Here is a 16,400-nt window from a genome sequence, read left to right as displayed (position 1 = left end):
TCATTGACCCCTTGTTTCTCTGATCATAGTCCTAGGCCCAAACTCAAGTCAGGAACCTTCCTGAGCTTCCAAATTATTTTGGAATCTGGAGGAAAATAATCTACAAATCACCCATAAAATTCTTCTATTTTAAACAAGAAGCCACGCTCATTTTAAACTCTATAACGGAATACCAATGTAGAAGTAGCAATTCAGAATTATTTTTTAAAGCACAAAGGAAAATCTATTTTCAGCTGAAAAATATAAAAGAGTCCAATAGCTCATCAAGCCAGTGAGAAAGTGCAGAGACACAAACGGCAGAAGGCTCTCCAGAAAAGTCAAGAGCATTGGCATGAGGGCTCTGGAAACGGATGCAGTTCGTGCTCAGAAGTGCTCAGAGAATGAATGGGGAATTGTACTCCTGCCTTAGCTACAAGCGCCACCTTACCCCTTCATCAGCACAACAGGACAAGGCAAATTCTGCAGGTGATAGTGTCTGGGGAGAACAGCCAGCTCTAAGACAGACTCATCAAGGACACTGCTTCAGAAAGGCAAACCCTCTCCTTAACAGGAAAGGATTGGTCTCCAAGATACCTTTTCTGCCTCCCTCCCTCATGCCCCACAGAACATATGTGCAGTATAACTCAGCAGCTCAGAGCTCTGACAGTCACAGGGCATTTAAGCCCATTTCTAATTAGAAAGTGTTCTAATAGTGGAGATGCGGCAAGTGATGCCTTGCAATGTAAAATGCTCTGACCCTTGGCTCATGGTTATTCTGTGTGCCCCTTTCTTACCCCAAGGAGAAAGAAGGAAGAGTAAATCACAAAGCTGGACAGAGATGCTGCAACAGTGCTGGCAGCACCTGCTCCGCGCTCTGCTGCATCCCGTTAAATGTGGTCCAGCTTCTTGTGGTGATGGGGGATCCATATACAGTAGGTCAGCGACATCTGATGAAATCTGCTGGACCCAAAAAAACTCCTGATATTAAGCAAGCATGATCTCTGGTGTAGAAGAGGCTGCACTGCTCTTTAAATGACCCACTTGCAGCAAGCTAAAGACTATTAGCCAGTTGGTAATAGAGATACTTCAGACTCCAGTAAGACATGGATGGTACTCAGGTACCAAAAAGGTGTTGTTCCTTGTTGAGATGATCTCAGAGCAAGGCTGAGCAGCCTTCATTTGAGTTGAGCACTTCTACAGACCCTCCAGTTGTAACAGGCAGCTCTTTCAACTTGCTGTTCAAATGTTTTCAGACACTATTTCTATTTCCTTGTTAGTTTCTCCATCTACACGTATTAATTTCTGTATCAAAGGTCATTATCAATTCTGGCCGTCACTACTATCCCACATTAAATATTTTGTGTTTGGAAAGCACTGTTCTTTTGTTTCATAAAGTAAGCGAGTCAATTCCATCATGTTAGGGTTAAGGACTGGGCCCAAACCAGAAGGGTAATTCTGAACAGAAGCACTTTCCCCAAACCCTGGGTTAGTGCTGAAAGCCGGCTCTGAGGCTACACAGTGCTTTCTGTCAGCGGCTTCCAAGAGCTCTCCCTGTCCTTTGCAGGAGGCAACAGATCGGACTTCCACTTTGCTGTCTGAAGTTGAAGCTTTCAACAAAATCTCATTTTTCTGCTTGCTTAGAAGATGCCAAATATTTCAGAACTCTGCTCACTTCCTTGTAAGATGAGAGATGAAGCATGTTGGGCCCCCAGAATGTAACCAGAACATTAAATCTCAGGCAGGCTACATTCGGGGCAAAGCATCAGGATAAGCAGCCCATTACTAGCAGACATTGAACTACTTTTATTTCTCTGTTTCCTCAATCCCTTTTTCTGTTCTTGATCTCTCAAAAGCAACCAAGCAGCGTGATGCAGAGCATCCAGTTTCCACTCCTGCAGTGGCTCTAACAGCTGTAAACTGGACAGTGACAACCCTGAGAGGTCTCTTATTAACATACCCAATAAACACCTTCTCACCAAGGTTGCCTGGATGCATTAAACACTTCACACAGGCAAGGAAAGGAGTTTTGGATGCATCTTGCCCCGTGTAGTCCAGTAATCCCTGTGTGTAATGAGCAGAGCTGCCAGACTCAGCCTTGCTGCAGCAGGCTAACTTAACCCTACCCGCTGTCCAAGTATTTCCTGGAAATGCCCTCTGTCTCTGCCTTCAGCAGCCATCCAAGCAGACTTCGGGTAACCACAGCCTTGTGTCCCTGATTTGGAAACCCCACTGGAGGAATGAGCAAGCTCTGCTTCTGCAGGGAAAGCCGCACAAGGCTGCCTGATCCATGTACCAATGGCTGATGGATGGGCAAAGCAGACCGGAGGAGCAGCATTTGGCAGTCGTGAGCTGGGACTGGGAGATTACAACGAGTAGCCCACAAGACAGGTCCGCAAGGCCTCCCCATCACAGCAAACCTGGTGCACTCAGTCCCCAGGCAGAGTACCAGTATCCAAGATATTTCTAGGGTTATACTAAGGCTCCCCCCAGCTCTGGTTGCTTTTGAGAAAAAGCTGTAGTCCCCAGCACATCATCTGATGAAAATCAGCATGGCTCAGCTGAAACCCTCCCATTAGCACTGTCCCTGGTGGAATGGGTCTCTTTGAGGGTGTGACCTAGCTGCACATGAGGCTGAGGACTTTATCCATGCAAGGCAGTGTCCATATCACGTCCCAGTTGACAACAACAGATTTGCGCCTGGATGACACATCGTTCGCATAGGTTGTTTCAGACTGAAGCAGTTTCTCTTCCTCACTGGTAGAAGAAACCAGCAGGGCTGTGCTTCAAAAATCAGCAGGCAATAACTTAGAATGGAGAGTTGCATTGTTTGTTTTCAAATATCTTTCTGTTGACTGCATTCGAACAAGAATGTGCTATGCTGTTCCTATAAACGCCCAGCTCTGCAGCTGAAGAACAGCACAGATGCAACAATATGGTTAACACCTCTGCGCTTGGAAAGTCATCTCAGATAGATAACGTCACACTATCCCACTGGAGTCCATGGAGCTATGTGGAGCACTGCTCAGGCAACATTTTCTTCAGTCTGAAAATTAGGGGATAAAAAATCCAGAACACAAAAGCAACAGAAACAAGAAAGTGCCTGTCTCCCAGATAGGGCTGAGCCTGGCATTATTTTTCTAACAGAAACAAGAATTAAAAATCCCAACAACTTATCAATAGTCACATTCCAGTGAGGAATCTCTGTGCCTTTTCCTTAGGACATGCATTAGCTCAAGACTTATTTGCTCTGGAACAGTAACAGTGGGAGCTCAGAGCAGCTCTTGCCTCTAGTAGTGCTGTCAGGCTCTCTCCACAAGCTCAAGGTTACGATACTGCTGTGCACACGCAGTGCAACAAAGTGCTCTTCAGCCTCATGATTCCCTCACTGAGGAATGTCCTGTCCTCTGGGTCAGTGTTCTCACGGCTCTCCACCACCAGCCGAGGTTCAAACGCTGTGTTGGGTCCTTTGACTCACCTCCCTTTCACCCAGTAGAGCCCGGAGAGCATGTGATCCTGTTTACACTGAGGTGAGGCTATAGTAACAGCTAGCAATAGAGGAGACACGTTCTGTCCCAACTCAGAGATAAGCTCTTACAAGAATGCCCTACTGGGCAAAAGCACTTTTCCTCTTGGAAGGAGCAAATTCTTCTCCAGCCTCCACCTGATATCAAGCGACTTTGATTAAGACTGCAGTTCTGAAAGGTCTCCTAGGAGAAACCAGATTGCCGAGATGTCTGCTTTCCAAGGGGCTGCGTGACCACGGCCCACACCACTGCTCCTGAGGAGATCAGCTCCCTGAGCAGGCGCAAGGCAGATGCTGCAGCTCCTCTGCTTTCTCACTGGCCAGACAGGGTTGGTCTGAACACTGTCTGAAAAGCAATTAATGTATATATTGCAGGGGATGAGAGACAAGATTTAATTAAAAGCTTATTTTAATTAAGACTGGACTATTAGCTGTTCAAAGACCACTCAGAGTCAATAAAGGCCCACCAAGCAGCTACTATTAGAAGGTCCCATGAGTAATCGTGCTGTCGCTATAGGAAGTGGAACGATTTTCACAGTGAACAAATAAAATCCACTTCAGTGCCAGAGCAGGGACTCGCTGGAGAAATACAGATGCTGCAACTGTATTTTGCTAAAGCACAAAACAAGAATCAGTATGCTTTAGAGCAGCATGGACAATAATAAGGAAGTAAAGTTAATCTTTGTGAATAATTACCAAATTGGCACAAGAAATAATCTCCACAGAGAGAGTTGTGCATGAACACAACACTAGTTAAAAAAAAAAAAAATTCTGAGTACAAAAAGTACTTCACATAGATCGGAGGGTCACCTGGTAGTGGCAGTCCTAAGCCCTCCTTGATTTCTGAGGGGACCCTGTGATCACTAGAGAGGAAATTGTTAGGGTTACAAAGAGTGTGGGAGAGGAACAGGTAGAGAAATGAAGACATGGGGAGAGCTGATTGGCAGCTGAAGGGAGCTTGCTGCGCTGACAGACAGCCTCCACAACTGCTCCCTGGAAATAACACATGCAGAGGACGGAGCTGTGCCTTTGCTGAAGAGCTATCGCGCTTTATTTGGATCAATGTAATGTGCAGCTCTGAAGAAAACTGAAATAGTCTGTTTACCAGAGAGGCCGCAGAGGATACTGCCCTCATCCACTGCATTGCACAACCGCCCATGAGCACAAGGCAGGCTTGGACTGCGGGTGGGAACATCTTATCCCACCCAAAGCATTAGCTGCGAGCTGCTGCTGGAGGTAAGACATTAGATGGATGGGTGACCGGGCAAGGAGCATGGAAATGCTCTGTTCCTGAGATTCATACAAATATTCTTCCTTTCCCCACCACGTTGTGAGATTATTCCAGTTGGAAGTTCTACAGAATCTCATCGGGGAAACAAGATACAGGGATAGTCCTACATCCTCCAGGACTGTTCACCGACAAGTCCTTTGCTATCCACCTGGGTGTCAGGGGATGGCATTTTTACCACTCTGTTTGCAAGAGCAGGGTCTGGCCACCAAGGGAAGACTGATTAGCAGGATGACTGCCCACTGCTTGAGGTACCTTGCCTTCTGGAGTCACCTTCCACATCACAGAGAACGTCAGCCTATCTTGCATGGGATTGAGACTGCATAACTCCTCACAGAGCAGCTTCGGAAGCATCGGGATCACCTGGAAGAGAAGAGTGACTCCGTGAGATATGGGCTTTTAGTAGAGACCTGTCTGGCCAGGCTTCCCTGACCAGTTGGTAAAAGAGAGGTTCAACAAAGCACAGAAGGAGAAAATGCGTTAAACCTTCAGGATCACTTTCTCTGTGGCAGGAGGGGCTACGTGATAGCTCTGGGACGCATCACCCATGCCAGAGCTACACTACATGGTGAACAGCACGCCGGCACAGAATGAGTAAGTAACCCAAACCCTCTGAAACGAGAGGAAGTCAGACACCGCTGAGGCCACCAACACTCACATGAGCCCCATCCCTCGATGAGACCAGAGTGACCTATCAGTCTCCCACCTGTGAATCACGCCCAGCACTCCCCTCTGAGGAACGGAGTAAGCATGCTGGAGCATCCTGCATTCTCCGCTATGCAAACACTTCACTCCGCAGCTTTTAAGGCCACAACATTTGCTCTGTTTTCCACTTCTTTCCCCCTGCCGTTTTGACAGTAGGAAGAATGAGGAAGACTCAGCACATCAGGAAATGATGTTGAAGAAACACGGTCCTGGCAGTCAGGAGCTGAAGAGCTTGGATCTGGCAACTGTGTTTCCTGCTTTGCCACTGAAGACTGTGTAACCAAGCAGGTAATGAAAGTCTGCTCCCTGCGAAGCATAAATGAAACTTCTCCCATGCATCACAGGAGTGGTGCCTGGCTGTAATAAAGACTGAGCCATGCTTTGTAACACAGACGGGAACGTGTAGATGTTGCTGAGATAAACAAAAGTACCTGGTTCACGGCCATTGAACATGGTATTAGCAAACAGAGGGAGAAAATTATTATTCTACTGCACTCAACTCTGAACAAAACGTCAGCAAACGGAAATTTCTGGCAGGGATTTTTTAACCCGTGTCCTAATTACTTACAACTAATCAATATTTCTGCTGCTGAATTACCAAACTACGAATTACTCATGCGACTACAGTAACAAAGCAAAAGCTTTGGAGCGTATTCACATTAGGGCAAACTTGAGCAGCTCTGAGTGTTTCTGCCATCCCTGAGTTATTTCCCAGGTGAAGTCAGCAGTAAAGATAATATTTAGCAGCTGTTTAACAAAGAAAACCTCATTAATAAAGTTCCACATTCCTATTTCCCTTCTCCTTATTTACCTTTGTGAAGAAGGAGTAACTGCTCTCAAAGATGACACGCGTTATTCCTCTTGTTTATTTTGAGTGGCAACATGGGCTGGTGGATTCCAGAAAAACACAGAGAGAAATTCTCTACTTGGTTGCCATAAAATATTTTCACTATTGAATTTACTTTCTGTTTCGATTGCTCTGCTGTGCCACCCTGTAAATATAGGACCAGCAGGAAGCCGACTGGCATGCAAACCCCAGCTCTTCCAAACTCTGTGACATCGATTTGATGATTTCAGAAATAAGATTTTCTACCTGCATGCCAGGGGAACAACTGTTCTTCAAAACAGTAAGAAAAAAGAAGTCTCAGGTGTCCATTTTCTCCTCATGTGCACACACTTCATATCTACCTTTTGTTTTGAAGGAAAGACTCTTAAAATATTTAATCATATTTGTGGCTTGGCACCAGATGACGGCTATAAATTAATTCTAATTGCAGTGCATATTAATGCCAAAACGTTAACTGTATGGTCTGTGACTGTCAAGGAGTCACTTGCAACATGAATCAGCAGCACTGGCTCAGCTGGAAGGTCACAAGGGCACAGATTATGATAAGCTGTTTCCCGCAACACAAAGGCCGTCAACTCTGTTATTCCAGCTGTGAACAGTACATTAACAATACTGGTACATTCATAACTCACAGATCCAGTACGTGAGCTCTGCCATGCTGCCTGGAAGGACCCACACCACAAGGTTATAAATTCAGCATAAGCGGTGCCAACCCATACCAGAAAGGAGAGAAAATAGCTTTACAGACTATCGGAAATCCCTGGCTGCCTAAGATCGCCCATGACCACCGTGAGACCCTGAAGTTCAGGTCACAGTGAACAAAGTGTTAGCAATTTAATAAAAGCTCCCATGCACTTTTCCACCCAAATTAAAAGCTGCAGTTACTAGCTTTGTTCTCTCTCCCCTGCTCTGTGATTGATCATCTGATAATGTTCTGCACTTATTGAATATTTCTGTGCCTTAGCACATCCTCTTTCCCTTCACATCTCCTGAAGCAATAACAGTCTGCTAGAAAAATGCCTACATGAAACATGAAAGCCCATTCACAAAGAATAGCCCGAACGAAACAACAGGATGCTTGTTTTAAGTGTACTTGAGCAGGATTAATATCCGATTCAAGAGGCTATAATTCTTTGGAAGGGCTTTCAATGATGTGAAACACAAGCAAATCTTTAACTTGGATCATAATTACGGCACTAAACACTCACCAAGCAATTAGCTGTAAGAAAACTACTGTTACACAGGGAAGCATTAGCCCATGTTACCCTTGTTTTACAGCAGAGAAAGTTTAGGTAAAGTAACTTAACCTTAGCCATGAAGGAAACCTCACAAGAGAACAGGAATTCAGCCAACCTTTTCCTGGGCTCCGCAAATACATGCATAACGTAAGACAATGTGACCTTGCATTTCAGGTATTTCAGTTTTATCTCCCTTACTGAATTAAAAGAAGAAACCTCTTTTCAGCATCACTACCGTCTTGCCTAACCGCCTTCCTCTGCTTTAACATCATGATTCTTCTTCACACTCTACACGGGGAATAAACCGTCACAAAGCACAGAAGTTTAAGATCTAAATACACATTTCCTTTTTCCTTAACATGCTGCGGTCACAGGCTGAAAGGATTCTTAGTAGGTGCAAGCCCAGCAGTTAGCATACAAAGATGTCACAACTGTGTCACGCTTGGAGAGCGAGATGTTTCAGGAGTGATCGCAGGGGCTGCCCAGAAGGAACTTTTGCAATAGGATTATCTCCGTCTCTTTCTGAAGGAGACGCAGGATGAGAGGAGATTTCCCTAAGTACATCTTTAATGCCTAGATTTGCAAAATATCAGGGTGGCATAGCACCGCCTCAAATAATCCAGAGGTTGCCTGGCATCTTTTAAACGCTTTGCCCTTCCCGTGACTGTCTGCCAAGAGACAGCGGCGTCTGCCAGCTGCCCCGCGGAGTGCCACGGCACGCCGCAATCCGGCTAGCTGAAACTCTGCCGAGGGACATCACCTCTAGCGTGAAGTAGTTTCCTTCGCCAATTGCTGAGGATGTGGCTATGCTGGGGATCACATCAATCAGCCTGCTTTTACTGCAGGTGGAAATAAAGTCACCTGGGCTTATACAGGGATCATAAAGTCGGAACAGGGGGGTGTATAAATGTCGTTGAATCTAGAAATGCAGTTGGAGAGATCCAGCAGGGCTAAGCGAAAAACTTTCACAATGAAAAAAAAAAGCCTACAGCCTCCAGGAAGTCCTTCCTAATGAATGTATCATAGAAACCAGGGCTGAAGAAAGGTTTGGGTGGCGAGAGATTGTCTGGTTTTCATCCCCCTCTATCAGTCAGACTAATAAAAGACATCATCTCTCCCCACAAGCCCAGCAGGGCCCAACAGATCCTGGAAAGGGCACTTCTTTCAGTGAAAGGCTGATATCCACAACGCTCGCAGCTGTGGGTCTGCATTTCAAATTAAATTACAGACAGAGGATTTCTCTCCCTGTTTCCAAGCCCTACATGTGAACTCCCCGCTGCTACCACGCACAGCTCCAGCACTGCCCGACAGCCCCCCCTCCATGCTATCGGCTCGCCCACAGCCAGCCACACGTCCCAGCACCGCAAAGCCGTGGGCAGCAAGGGAAAACCGAAGTAAGAGCAGGCACCACTGGGTCTGAGGGGTTTCCTACACATCGTTGTCCTGGGGTTATAAAACATGTGGATCTGTAACCATGGCTGGGCACATTGCTTAGCAGCTGGCTCCTCTGCATGGTGGAATCGCTTTGGACACGAGAAGACCTAACCTCCTGCTTGAGAGAGCCCTTGGTTTGGTTTTGTTTTGCCTCTTTGGCTAATAAAGTGCTTCCAGAAACCAAATGCAAGTTTCCAGCCTCGGACTCATTCCTAGGGAGCTGGGCAGCTGGATGGAGCATGCACATACTGGTATGGTAAAACTCCCCGTTCACTTTAAAATCAGAACCATCTGCCGCAGCCAGGACTGACTCACCGGGCAGGTTCAGAGCAGGTTAGCCAGGGCGGCTCTCGTCTATGACTCGCTGTAGCAGCTTTTCATGGAACAGACAGGGAAAATCAATCAGTCAACCAAAAGGGAACAAACTCCGGTTAAGAAAACTCCCTTATTTTCACAAAGTCAATGGACAGCTTTGCTCCCCTCAAACAACCCCACTCTGCTGGTGCCCTGCTTTGGCTGTCTGCTCCGGCTCGGTGCAGGGGCTTACAACCATCGCTGACTCTGGGGGCAACCCCTTCTCCCACTGCCGGTCCAATAGGGAGGGATCGTATTAACCGAGAGTTTCCATCAGCTGCTCTCCCCAGAGCTGGGAGGAGGATGCCGAGGTCCAGCAACGGGGTGGGCTCAGCAAGCCTCCTGCTTACACATGAACAGAAACTTAGAGGAAATAGGCAATTTGTTTATGAGCCAACATTTCTGCTGAAGACTTGTATCAACACTTCCATGAATTCAGATTTTGAGCAACTCTTTGTTACTCAGCCTGAGATTATCAAAATATCAACACTCTGACAACCTGCTGGTGTCAAAAGTGAACGTCTCGAAGTCCTTGGACTCAATGTGAAGATAGGCTTACAGTTCCGATCTTTGATCTCCAGTATAAAATAGGACCAATAAAATATTATAGGGATTTATGGCTGACCTCTCACTCGAGCTGCTTCACACCTAAAATAACACTATAAGATGTGCCAAAAAAAGAGGAAACTGTTTAGGTTTTCTTGCTTCTTAAAACCTGATACACTCTTATTTCCAAAACTTTTGACTTTTATTAAATAGACTGCTAGCAATTACACAATAACTCCCCTTTTGGATACATGGTTCAGGAAAACTAAATATGTGGCTTTATTTAACTTCTTTGGGAGGATTAGTGTGGTGCTAACCTCTAGCAGAATCACAGCTGTCTTAGGAAACAGCTCCATCAAAGTAAAGCATATTTTCTACAAGAGTCATGCTACCATCTTGTTTCAGACAGCCTGGCTGCTTTCCTTTGCCCATCCCCTCTCTCCTTTTCACCTCTTGCAACTAAAATAATGACCATTTCATCATCTAACTTAGTTTGCACTCTTAAAATACATTTTCTGCAGGGCAGAAGCATGGGTAAAACACTAATCCTGACTGCTGGGCCTAGGTAGTTGAAGAGCAATTGAAGATTGCCTTACGTCGGCATTGCATGCAACCAACTGCTAGTGCTGGGAGGTGAAAAGCGCTTTGAAAGAAAATTCAATTAACTTTTGAATTCAGCTAGATTTTAACAAAAAATGTCTCCTTCCTACATCTTCCTTCTCCTTAAAAAAAAAAAAATCACATGCTTTCAAACCACAGTATTTTGACCTGGAAATACTGCCACATCTTCCTGGACTACAGCTTTACTGCCCTGCAGTGACATCCCCCCCAGGCCAGCCCACGTCTCCCATAGTGAGCTACGGCCGTTGAGGCATCCATCAGGGGAGGATGCAGAGGGCTCATCATTGCAGAGATTGCAGGGTTGGGAAGAGTCCGGTGCCACAGCTGTTTGTTTCCATGGGATGTGCATCACTTCCCACTCCCGGGGAACAGCAAGTCACTGGTAACTTGGTCCCGCACCTTACTCAGTATCTACTTACTAACACCTGTGTGCTGTTGGCTTCTCTACCACCGACCCAGCTTGGGCACTTCTGCATTGCTATCACAGCTATTCCATGCAACGCATACCCAGAGAGACATAAATCCACCAGACTCACCGAGACCCCCTGAATCTGCGCCTTGCTATTTCTACCCAAGGAAAGTTACGGAACAACTACTAAAGCTTAACATGTCAGTAGCGTAAAATAAATCATTTTATCATCTGGCAAGTGTGGAGAAGACACCGTAAGCTATCAGAACAAGCATCATTACAAGACCCTCCCCCGACAGCAACCCTGGGAACATCCAGGAAGGGAGGGGAAGAATCACTCCTAAGCCTAAGCAGCAAGTAGGATATGTTTATTTATTATACAAAAGATGCCCTGTCATCCTGGAAAGGGCTGCAGAGACAAGGACTTCAGCCTGACTGAATGGGAGAGGCAGATTAATCTGCTCCTGTGAGACTGCCTCAACACTCCTCTTTATGCAGCTGATGCTTCGGGCTGACACAGGACGCTAACAGCCAAGCGCCTCGGCTTCCCCGCACGCACAGTGCCGGCAGTGTCTGATGAGCTAGGAAACATTCCTGCACATTCAGCTGAAAATGAGACAGACACAGACAAAACCTGGATGTTTCCTTTCCGATGATGTTCGTTTTTCAAATATAGAACTCAACTTTAAACTTGACTTTAATGTTTGATTCCTTTACACTGAAATCTGTACGATTTCCACCATCTTTTCATTGCACGATGAAAAGACATCAGACATCATTTCTCCAGTATTTGGGATAACCAGATAAAAGAAAAGTATATGAAATACTGTCACACCTGAGGATGTGAGCTTGCACAGCATGTTTTACACAGTACTCTACTATGCATTCACTTCTGAGAGGGATTAGCTACCACCACAAAGACAAAACTCACCACCACCACCACGGCATCTGCAAATCTCAAGCTCCCAACAGCAAAGCAGAGGAACCAGCTTGGGTCTGCCAGGCTTACCGCAGGCCAGCACGGTGCAAATGCAGCTGTGCAGCTCTGCGCCCTGAACTGCCTCTGGCTCAGCAGCGTCCCGTTCACACGGAGCTGCTCCTGAGCTGGCAAGCCCTGGCACAGCCGGATCTCTGCCCACAGACACAGGGTCATGAACTGCTGCTTTGCCTCCTGCTCTCTCCATAAGCTCCGAATTAGTCAGCAGCGATGTTAGCTCTTGTGTTTGTATCAATTTACTCATTTTTGTAAGTTTGCTGCAATAATAGCCAGATTTTGATTGCGGGCATCTGAAAATGAACCTTTAAAATTAATTTATGGTAAATGGAAGATGAAAAAAGGAAAGGTTATCCTTACCTTTTGCACTAGATAGACACTAGTTGCTCTCTTTCTCGCTACTTTATCCAGTGCTGTTTCTTCTAGTACAAAGTAGCTTACATCTGCGATGTGAACACCCACTTCGAAGTTCCCTGAAATTGCACAAGGAAGTCAGTAGGCTGCAGGTACAAATGAACTGCTGACATATTTAATTCTGACCCTTCTCTCCCAGTGCTACCGTAACCTTTTTGCCTAATGCCTAGATCTCACAAAAATGATACTTCTTTCCACCTCTTCCACCTGAGATGAAAACTGTGGTCTCTTAGGACACTACCAAATTCACAGCCCCTGTGGCTACAACATACGAGTGAATACACATATGAGTGAATCCTCAAGCACAGTGGTGGATATGTGAAAACCCTTAAATACCATGTGGATAAGTCCTTCCAACTAGGAGCTTGTAACAGCGGGCCCAGTCTTCATCCCTTTGCTGTCAAAGTAAACAAGAAATATGGGACCCCACCTTACAACCACACAGGCAATGCAGGACACCATCTCCCAGGTACGGAGCAAGCGGTCACATATGCTTTTGGGTTCTCAGAGCTGCACTTGTTTCCACTTCACCCTGGTTGAGCCCAGACTGCTGCTGGTGACCTGAGAAGTCTTTAATGACTTTGCAACAGGCTATGCAGAAGCACAGCTTCGCACAACCAGAATATTCCCACTGTTATCCTGCCTTCCCTTCAGATTAGGCGTTTCATCCTTAAGAGTCCAGTCTAGAAGTATCTTAATTCAAAAGTTAGGCTAAAGAGGAGTACTACTGAGGTTTATCATGAGGTTTTGGCAATAATTCGGATTTGGAAGTAGTGATCATGCTCAGCTTTGGAAGTAATTAGTACCGTGGTCCAAGAAATTCTGGTTTGCTAATCCTCAAAGGAGCCTATTGACCTTTGTTTTCTCTGGAAGGACTAGGCTGGATTTGAAGTGCTTATTTGTAGAATAGTTCTGAGTGCAGCGGGTTCCTAATTATAACATTTGGTTCTTTAGAGGAATTCACTAACTTCTTGGTATCTATAAATATTATTCCTTTCCCTAATTTTTTTAAAAAGGCAATGTAATAAGATATCATGCTGGTGACAATCCTGTTTGTTTATACACCTTGCAAAGAATATTACCAAAGCCCTTCTGTAGTGTCACGTTTTTGAAGGATAAATGGTTCATAGCTGCCATCATTACACAGTACATCTGCCCCAGATCTCAGCAGAGTGGGAATGGAAATGCATACAGGTGAAGAGGAAGTGTCAGAAGGTTCAAGCTCGTATTAGGAGAGACACCCAGCCCACTGTGCCCCCAGCTGGGAGTTCAGATAAGTGAGCCCCGACCCGCTCTGTGTGACTATTTGAATTCATAACAATTTTAAGTTAACTTTATTAAGCCATGTTTGCACAGCACTTTGAGTGCGTAAAGTACGATCTTGCTTTTTGAGCTGCCTTTGTACACACTCGACAGAGCACAGATGTAAAGGCAGCAGAAAAGCACATGCAAGATGAGAGTACTGGGGTTTAGATTTGTCCACATAACCTACAGTCACTGCAAGGTTTCTGCAGAGAGTCAGTATGATGGCAGCAGGGGAGAAGGCAATAATCCCATTGCACATCAAGGGACAAATTCCACCGCTCGTTAGGAAGCTGGGAGAAAAGACTGCAGAGTAAATGGTTCACCTCAGAAAGCTGCCTACAGCTGTGTTGTGATATTATCACATGCCTTGAAAGCCGCTCTACATGGATTAGGCATCCAAGCCTGAAACTACTTAGACAGTAAGTCTTAGACCAACAGTTCAACCAACAGGTTTAAGATTACATGCACTTGAAGCCAACACACTCAGAAGGTAAAAAAATATTGAATACTTTGAAGTCCATATTGTAATGTATTGACCCTGCAGGCAAATATTGATGAAAGGAAAAGGAGAGGAGGTCATTACATCATGGCTCTAATGGTACTTTAATTCAATATGTGCACTGCTACATACATGAACTTTTTGTCCTTGGTAGAAAATCGACAAACCAAGAAAGATCTCATTGCATGAGATAATAAAACATGGAGTTAGCCAACGAAAACACATTGAGCAGAGTTAAATTTCATTCAGGTTTCCCACCACAGCTTCTAAAAGCCGGGGTCAGCGTGAGCCCCCTGCTTTTGAACTTCTAATGGAAATTCTATCTAAATATTTTCTTACATACATTGACATAATGCAAACTGGCAGCTCTTGGGTTTGTCTTGCTCAAGTATAAGTCACCCTATCTCTCTCACCCCCCAAAAATTCAGACCAAGAGAACTTGAAGATACAGGACAGCAATCAACCAATTGGATTTCTCTCAAATCACTGTTTTTGAATGTGTCAGACAAAATACCAGCCTAAGCCAGCACAGAAATACCTGCCTACTGCTCTCTCCTGGTTTATTTGCTAATTAAAATGAAAGAGTTTTGTGGATAGAGAAATACTATGCCCTAGGATTCTCTTCCAGGTCCACAAACAGTGTTTCTAGTCTCATTAATTTTTACGACAAGGTCACAAAAGGAACACTTCACGTTGTAAGTTTTGTGTTATTTTCCAAGGAAAAAGGAAAATGGGGCCTGAATGAAAGGAAAAGAGAGTTAAACAGCACTCATTTATTGAAAAAGTCTTGTCAGAGAGCAGAGAAAAGGGGGAAAGCATGAACACCACATGGACCACACACCACAGGCTGCTACACATGGTCTACTCCACCTTCATTTTGATGAAGAAATCTACTTCTCCAGCAAACAGAGGCTTCAAGTCTTGGCATGTAGCTCTCCATCATGATATACTTCATACCCTACATTTCTTACACAAATGAGTACTTTACAAACCACAGACTTGTTTCACCCCAAATTTAAAATTCTCCTACAGTGAAGCTAAAGCTGCTCAACAACCCCTAAAGCTAAGATATAAACTACCAGTTTAAGGATGTTTTTTAAAGGAATTTACATAAGAATGTACAGGAGATTAAGCCAGACACTTCATATGCTGATATTAAAGCAAGAGCTGAAGGAAGCATCTATTGCAATGATAAATGCTAAAGGCACTTGGATGGCTTCTTTCTCTGGGATTTTTTCATTTAAAATCATTTCATCTGAAAGTGGGTGCAAAATTGTCATCCCATTCAAACTCCACCACTACAAAGCTGCTATGTGGGAGACATTTAGCAACAGGGAATGCAGTTTAGAATCAAGCAACACATGTTTTATTAACCAGCTGTACCCTATTAGCCCCTCTCTGCAAATACAGAGACACAGCAACAGAGATGGGTGGGAGACAGGAGGATTATTTGAAATTATTCTGTGGCATTACAAAACCCAATAATGAGGCCTTCTGCGAACAGGAGCTTTCCTCCCAAGGTCTGCAAGTAGAAACAGGGAAAGGGCTGGGCGCTCGGCCACCAAAGCTCCTCTTGGGCCAATGCTCTGTGCAAGAGGGACAGGATTTGTTGCCACCTTACAGCAAACAACACAGTTCTGCTGCCCCTGCGGCACTGCACACAGAGAAGGCAACTTCCCTTTTTTGTTTACCATCGTGCAGGCTGCTACAATGGCGGAATACAATGTACCTGTATTTCTCCAACTTTCTAGACGCCTGGATCCCCTCGCAGCTTACCGTATCACTCGCAGTGTGACAGAGCTACGAGTGGCAGGTCTGCCCCAGCACGATGCTGCACTAGGCACACAGCAGGTTTGGAGAAGGTTCGGCTCCTTGATCTTACAGTCTGGTTGGTTTGAACCCACTCCAAACCTTGTGTGTGTTACACTGATACAATGCTAATATCAAAGCAGAATTGGTGGCCCCTCACAGAAGAACAAAGAACAAGCTGTTCCTTTTCTTTTTTTCCATTTTTTCACTGATGATCTCATTCTCTACGACAAAATAGTTCAAAGAACTTTTTTCCTTCTTTATTGAGGAAAATTATAAACAAAAAGGATTAGCAAGAAAGAGCTGGAACAGAAGGAAAAGGCCCTTTCAGGCTGTAAATGCTCCATAAAAAGTGCCAACCCAGCAAGTCGTACCAAGTATTTGCCCCAGGAATTAGCAAGTTGAGTTGAACGCATTTGAACAGTGTGCAAGGGA

The 16,400-nt window shown here is 45.1% G+C and overlaps 1 protein-coding gene across 2 annotated transcripts in view; it reads right to left on the bottom strand.

Annotated features, from left to right (window-relative positions):
- DIS3L2 (DIS3 like 3'-5' exoribonuclease 2) overlaps window positions 1–16,400 on the bottom strand; it is a 200,706-nt gene that overhangs the window by 66,907 nt on the left and 117,399 nt on the right. For both annotated transcript variants that reach the window (XM_075418170.1, XM_075418171.1), the window contains 2 exons: window positions 12,299–12,411; window positions 5,046–5,153 (listed from right to left, as the gene is read on the bottom strand). In XM_075418170.1, the coding sequence (XP_075274285.1) occupies window positions 5,046–5,153; window positions 12,299–12,411 (221 nt within the window). The remainder of the gene's footprint in view (window positions 1–5,045; window positions 5,154–12,298; window positions 12,412–16,400) is intronic.

This window comes from Opisthocomus hoazin, chromosome 4 (assembly GCF_030867145.1).
Source record: "Opisthocomus hoazin isolate bOpiHoa1 chromosome 4, bOpiHoa1.hap1, whole genome shotgun sequence".
Classification (NCBI taxonomy): Eukaryota; Metazoa; Chordata; class Aves; order Opisthocomiformes; family Opisthocomidae; genus Opisthocomus; species Opisthocomus hoazin.
The sequence above is the reverse complement of the archived record's forward strand: the minus strand, read 5'-3'. Positions and strand labels throughout refer to the sequence as shown.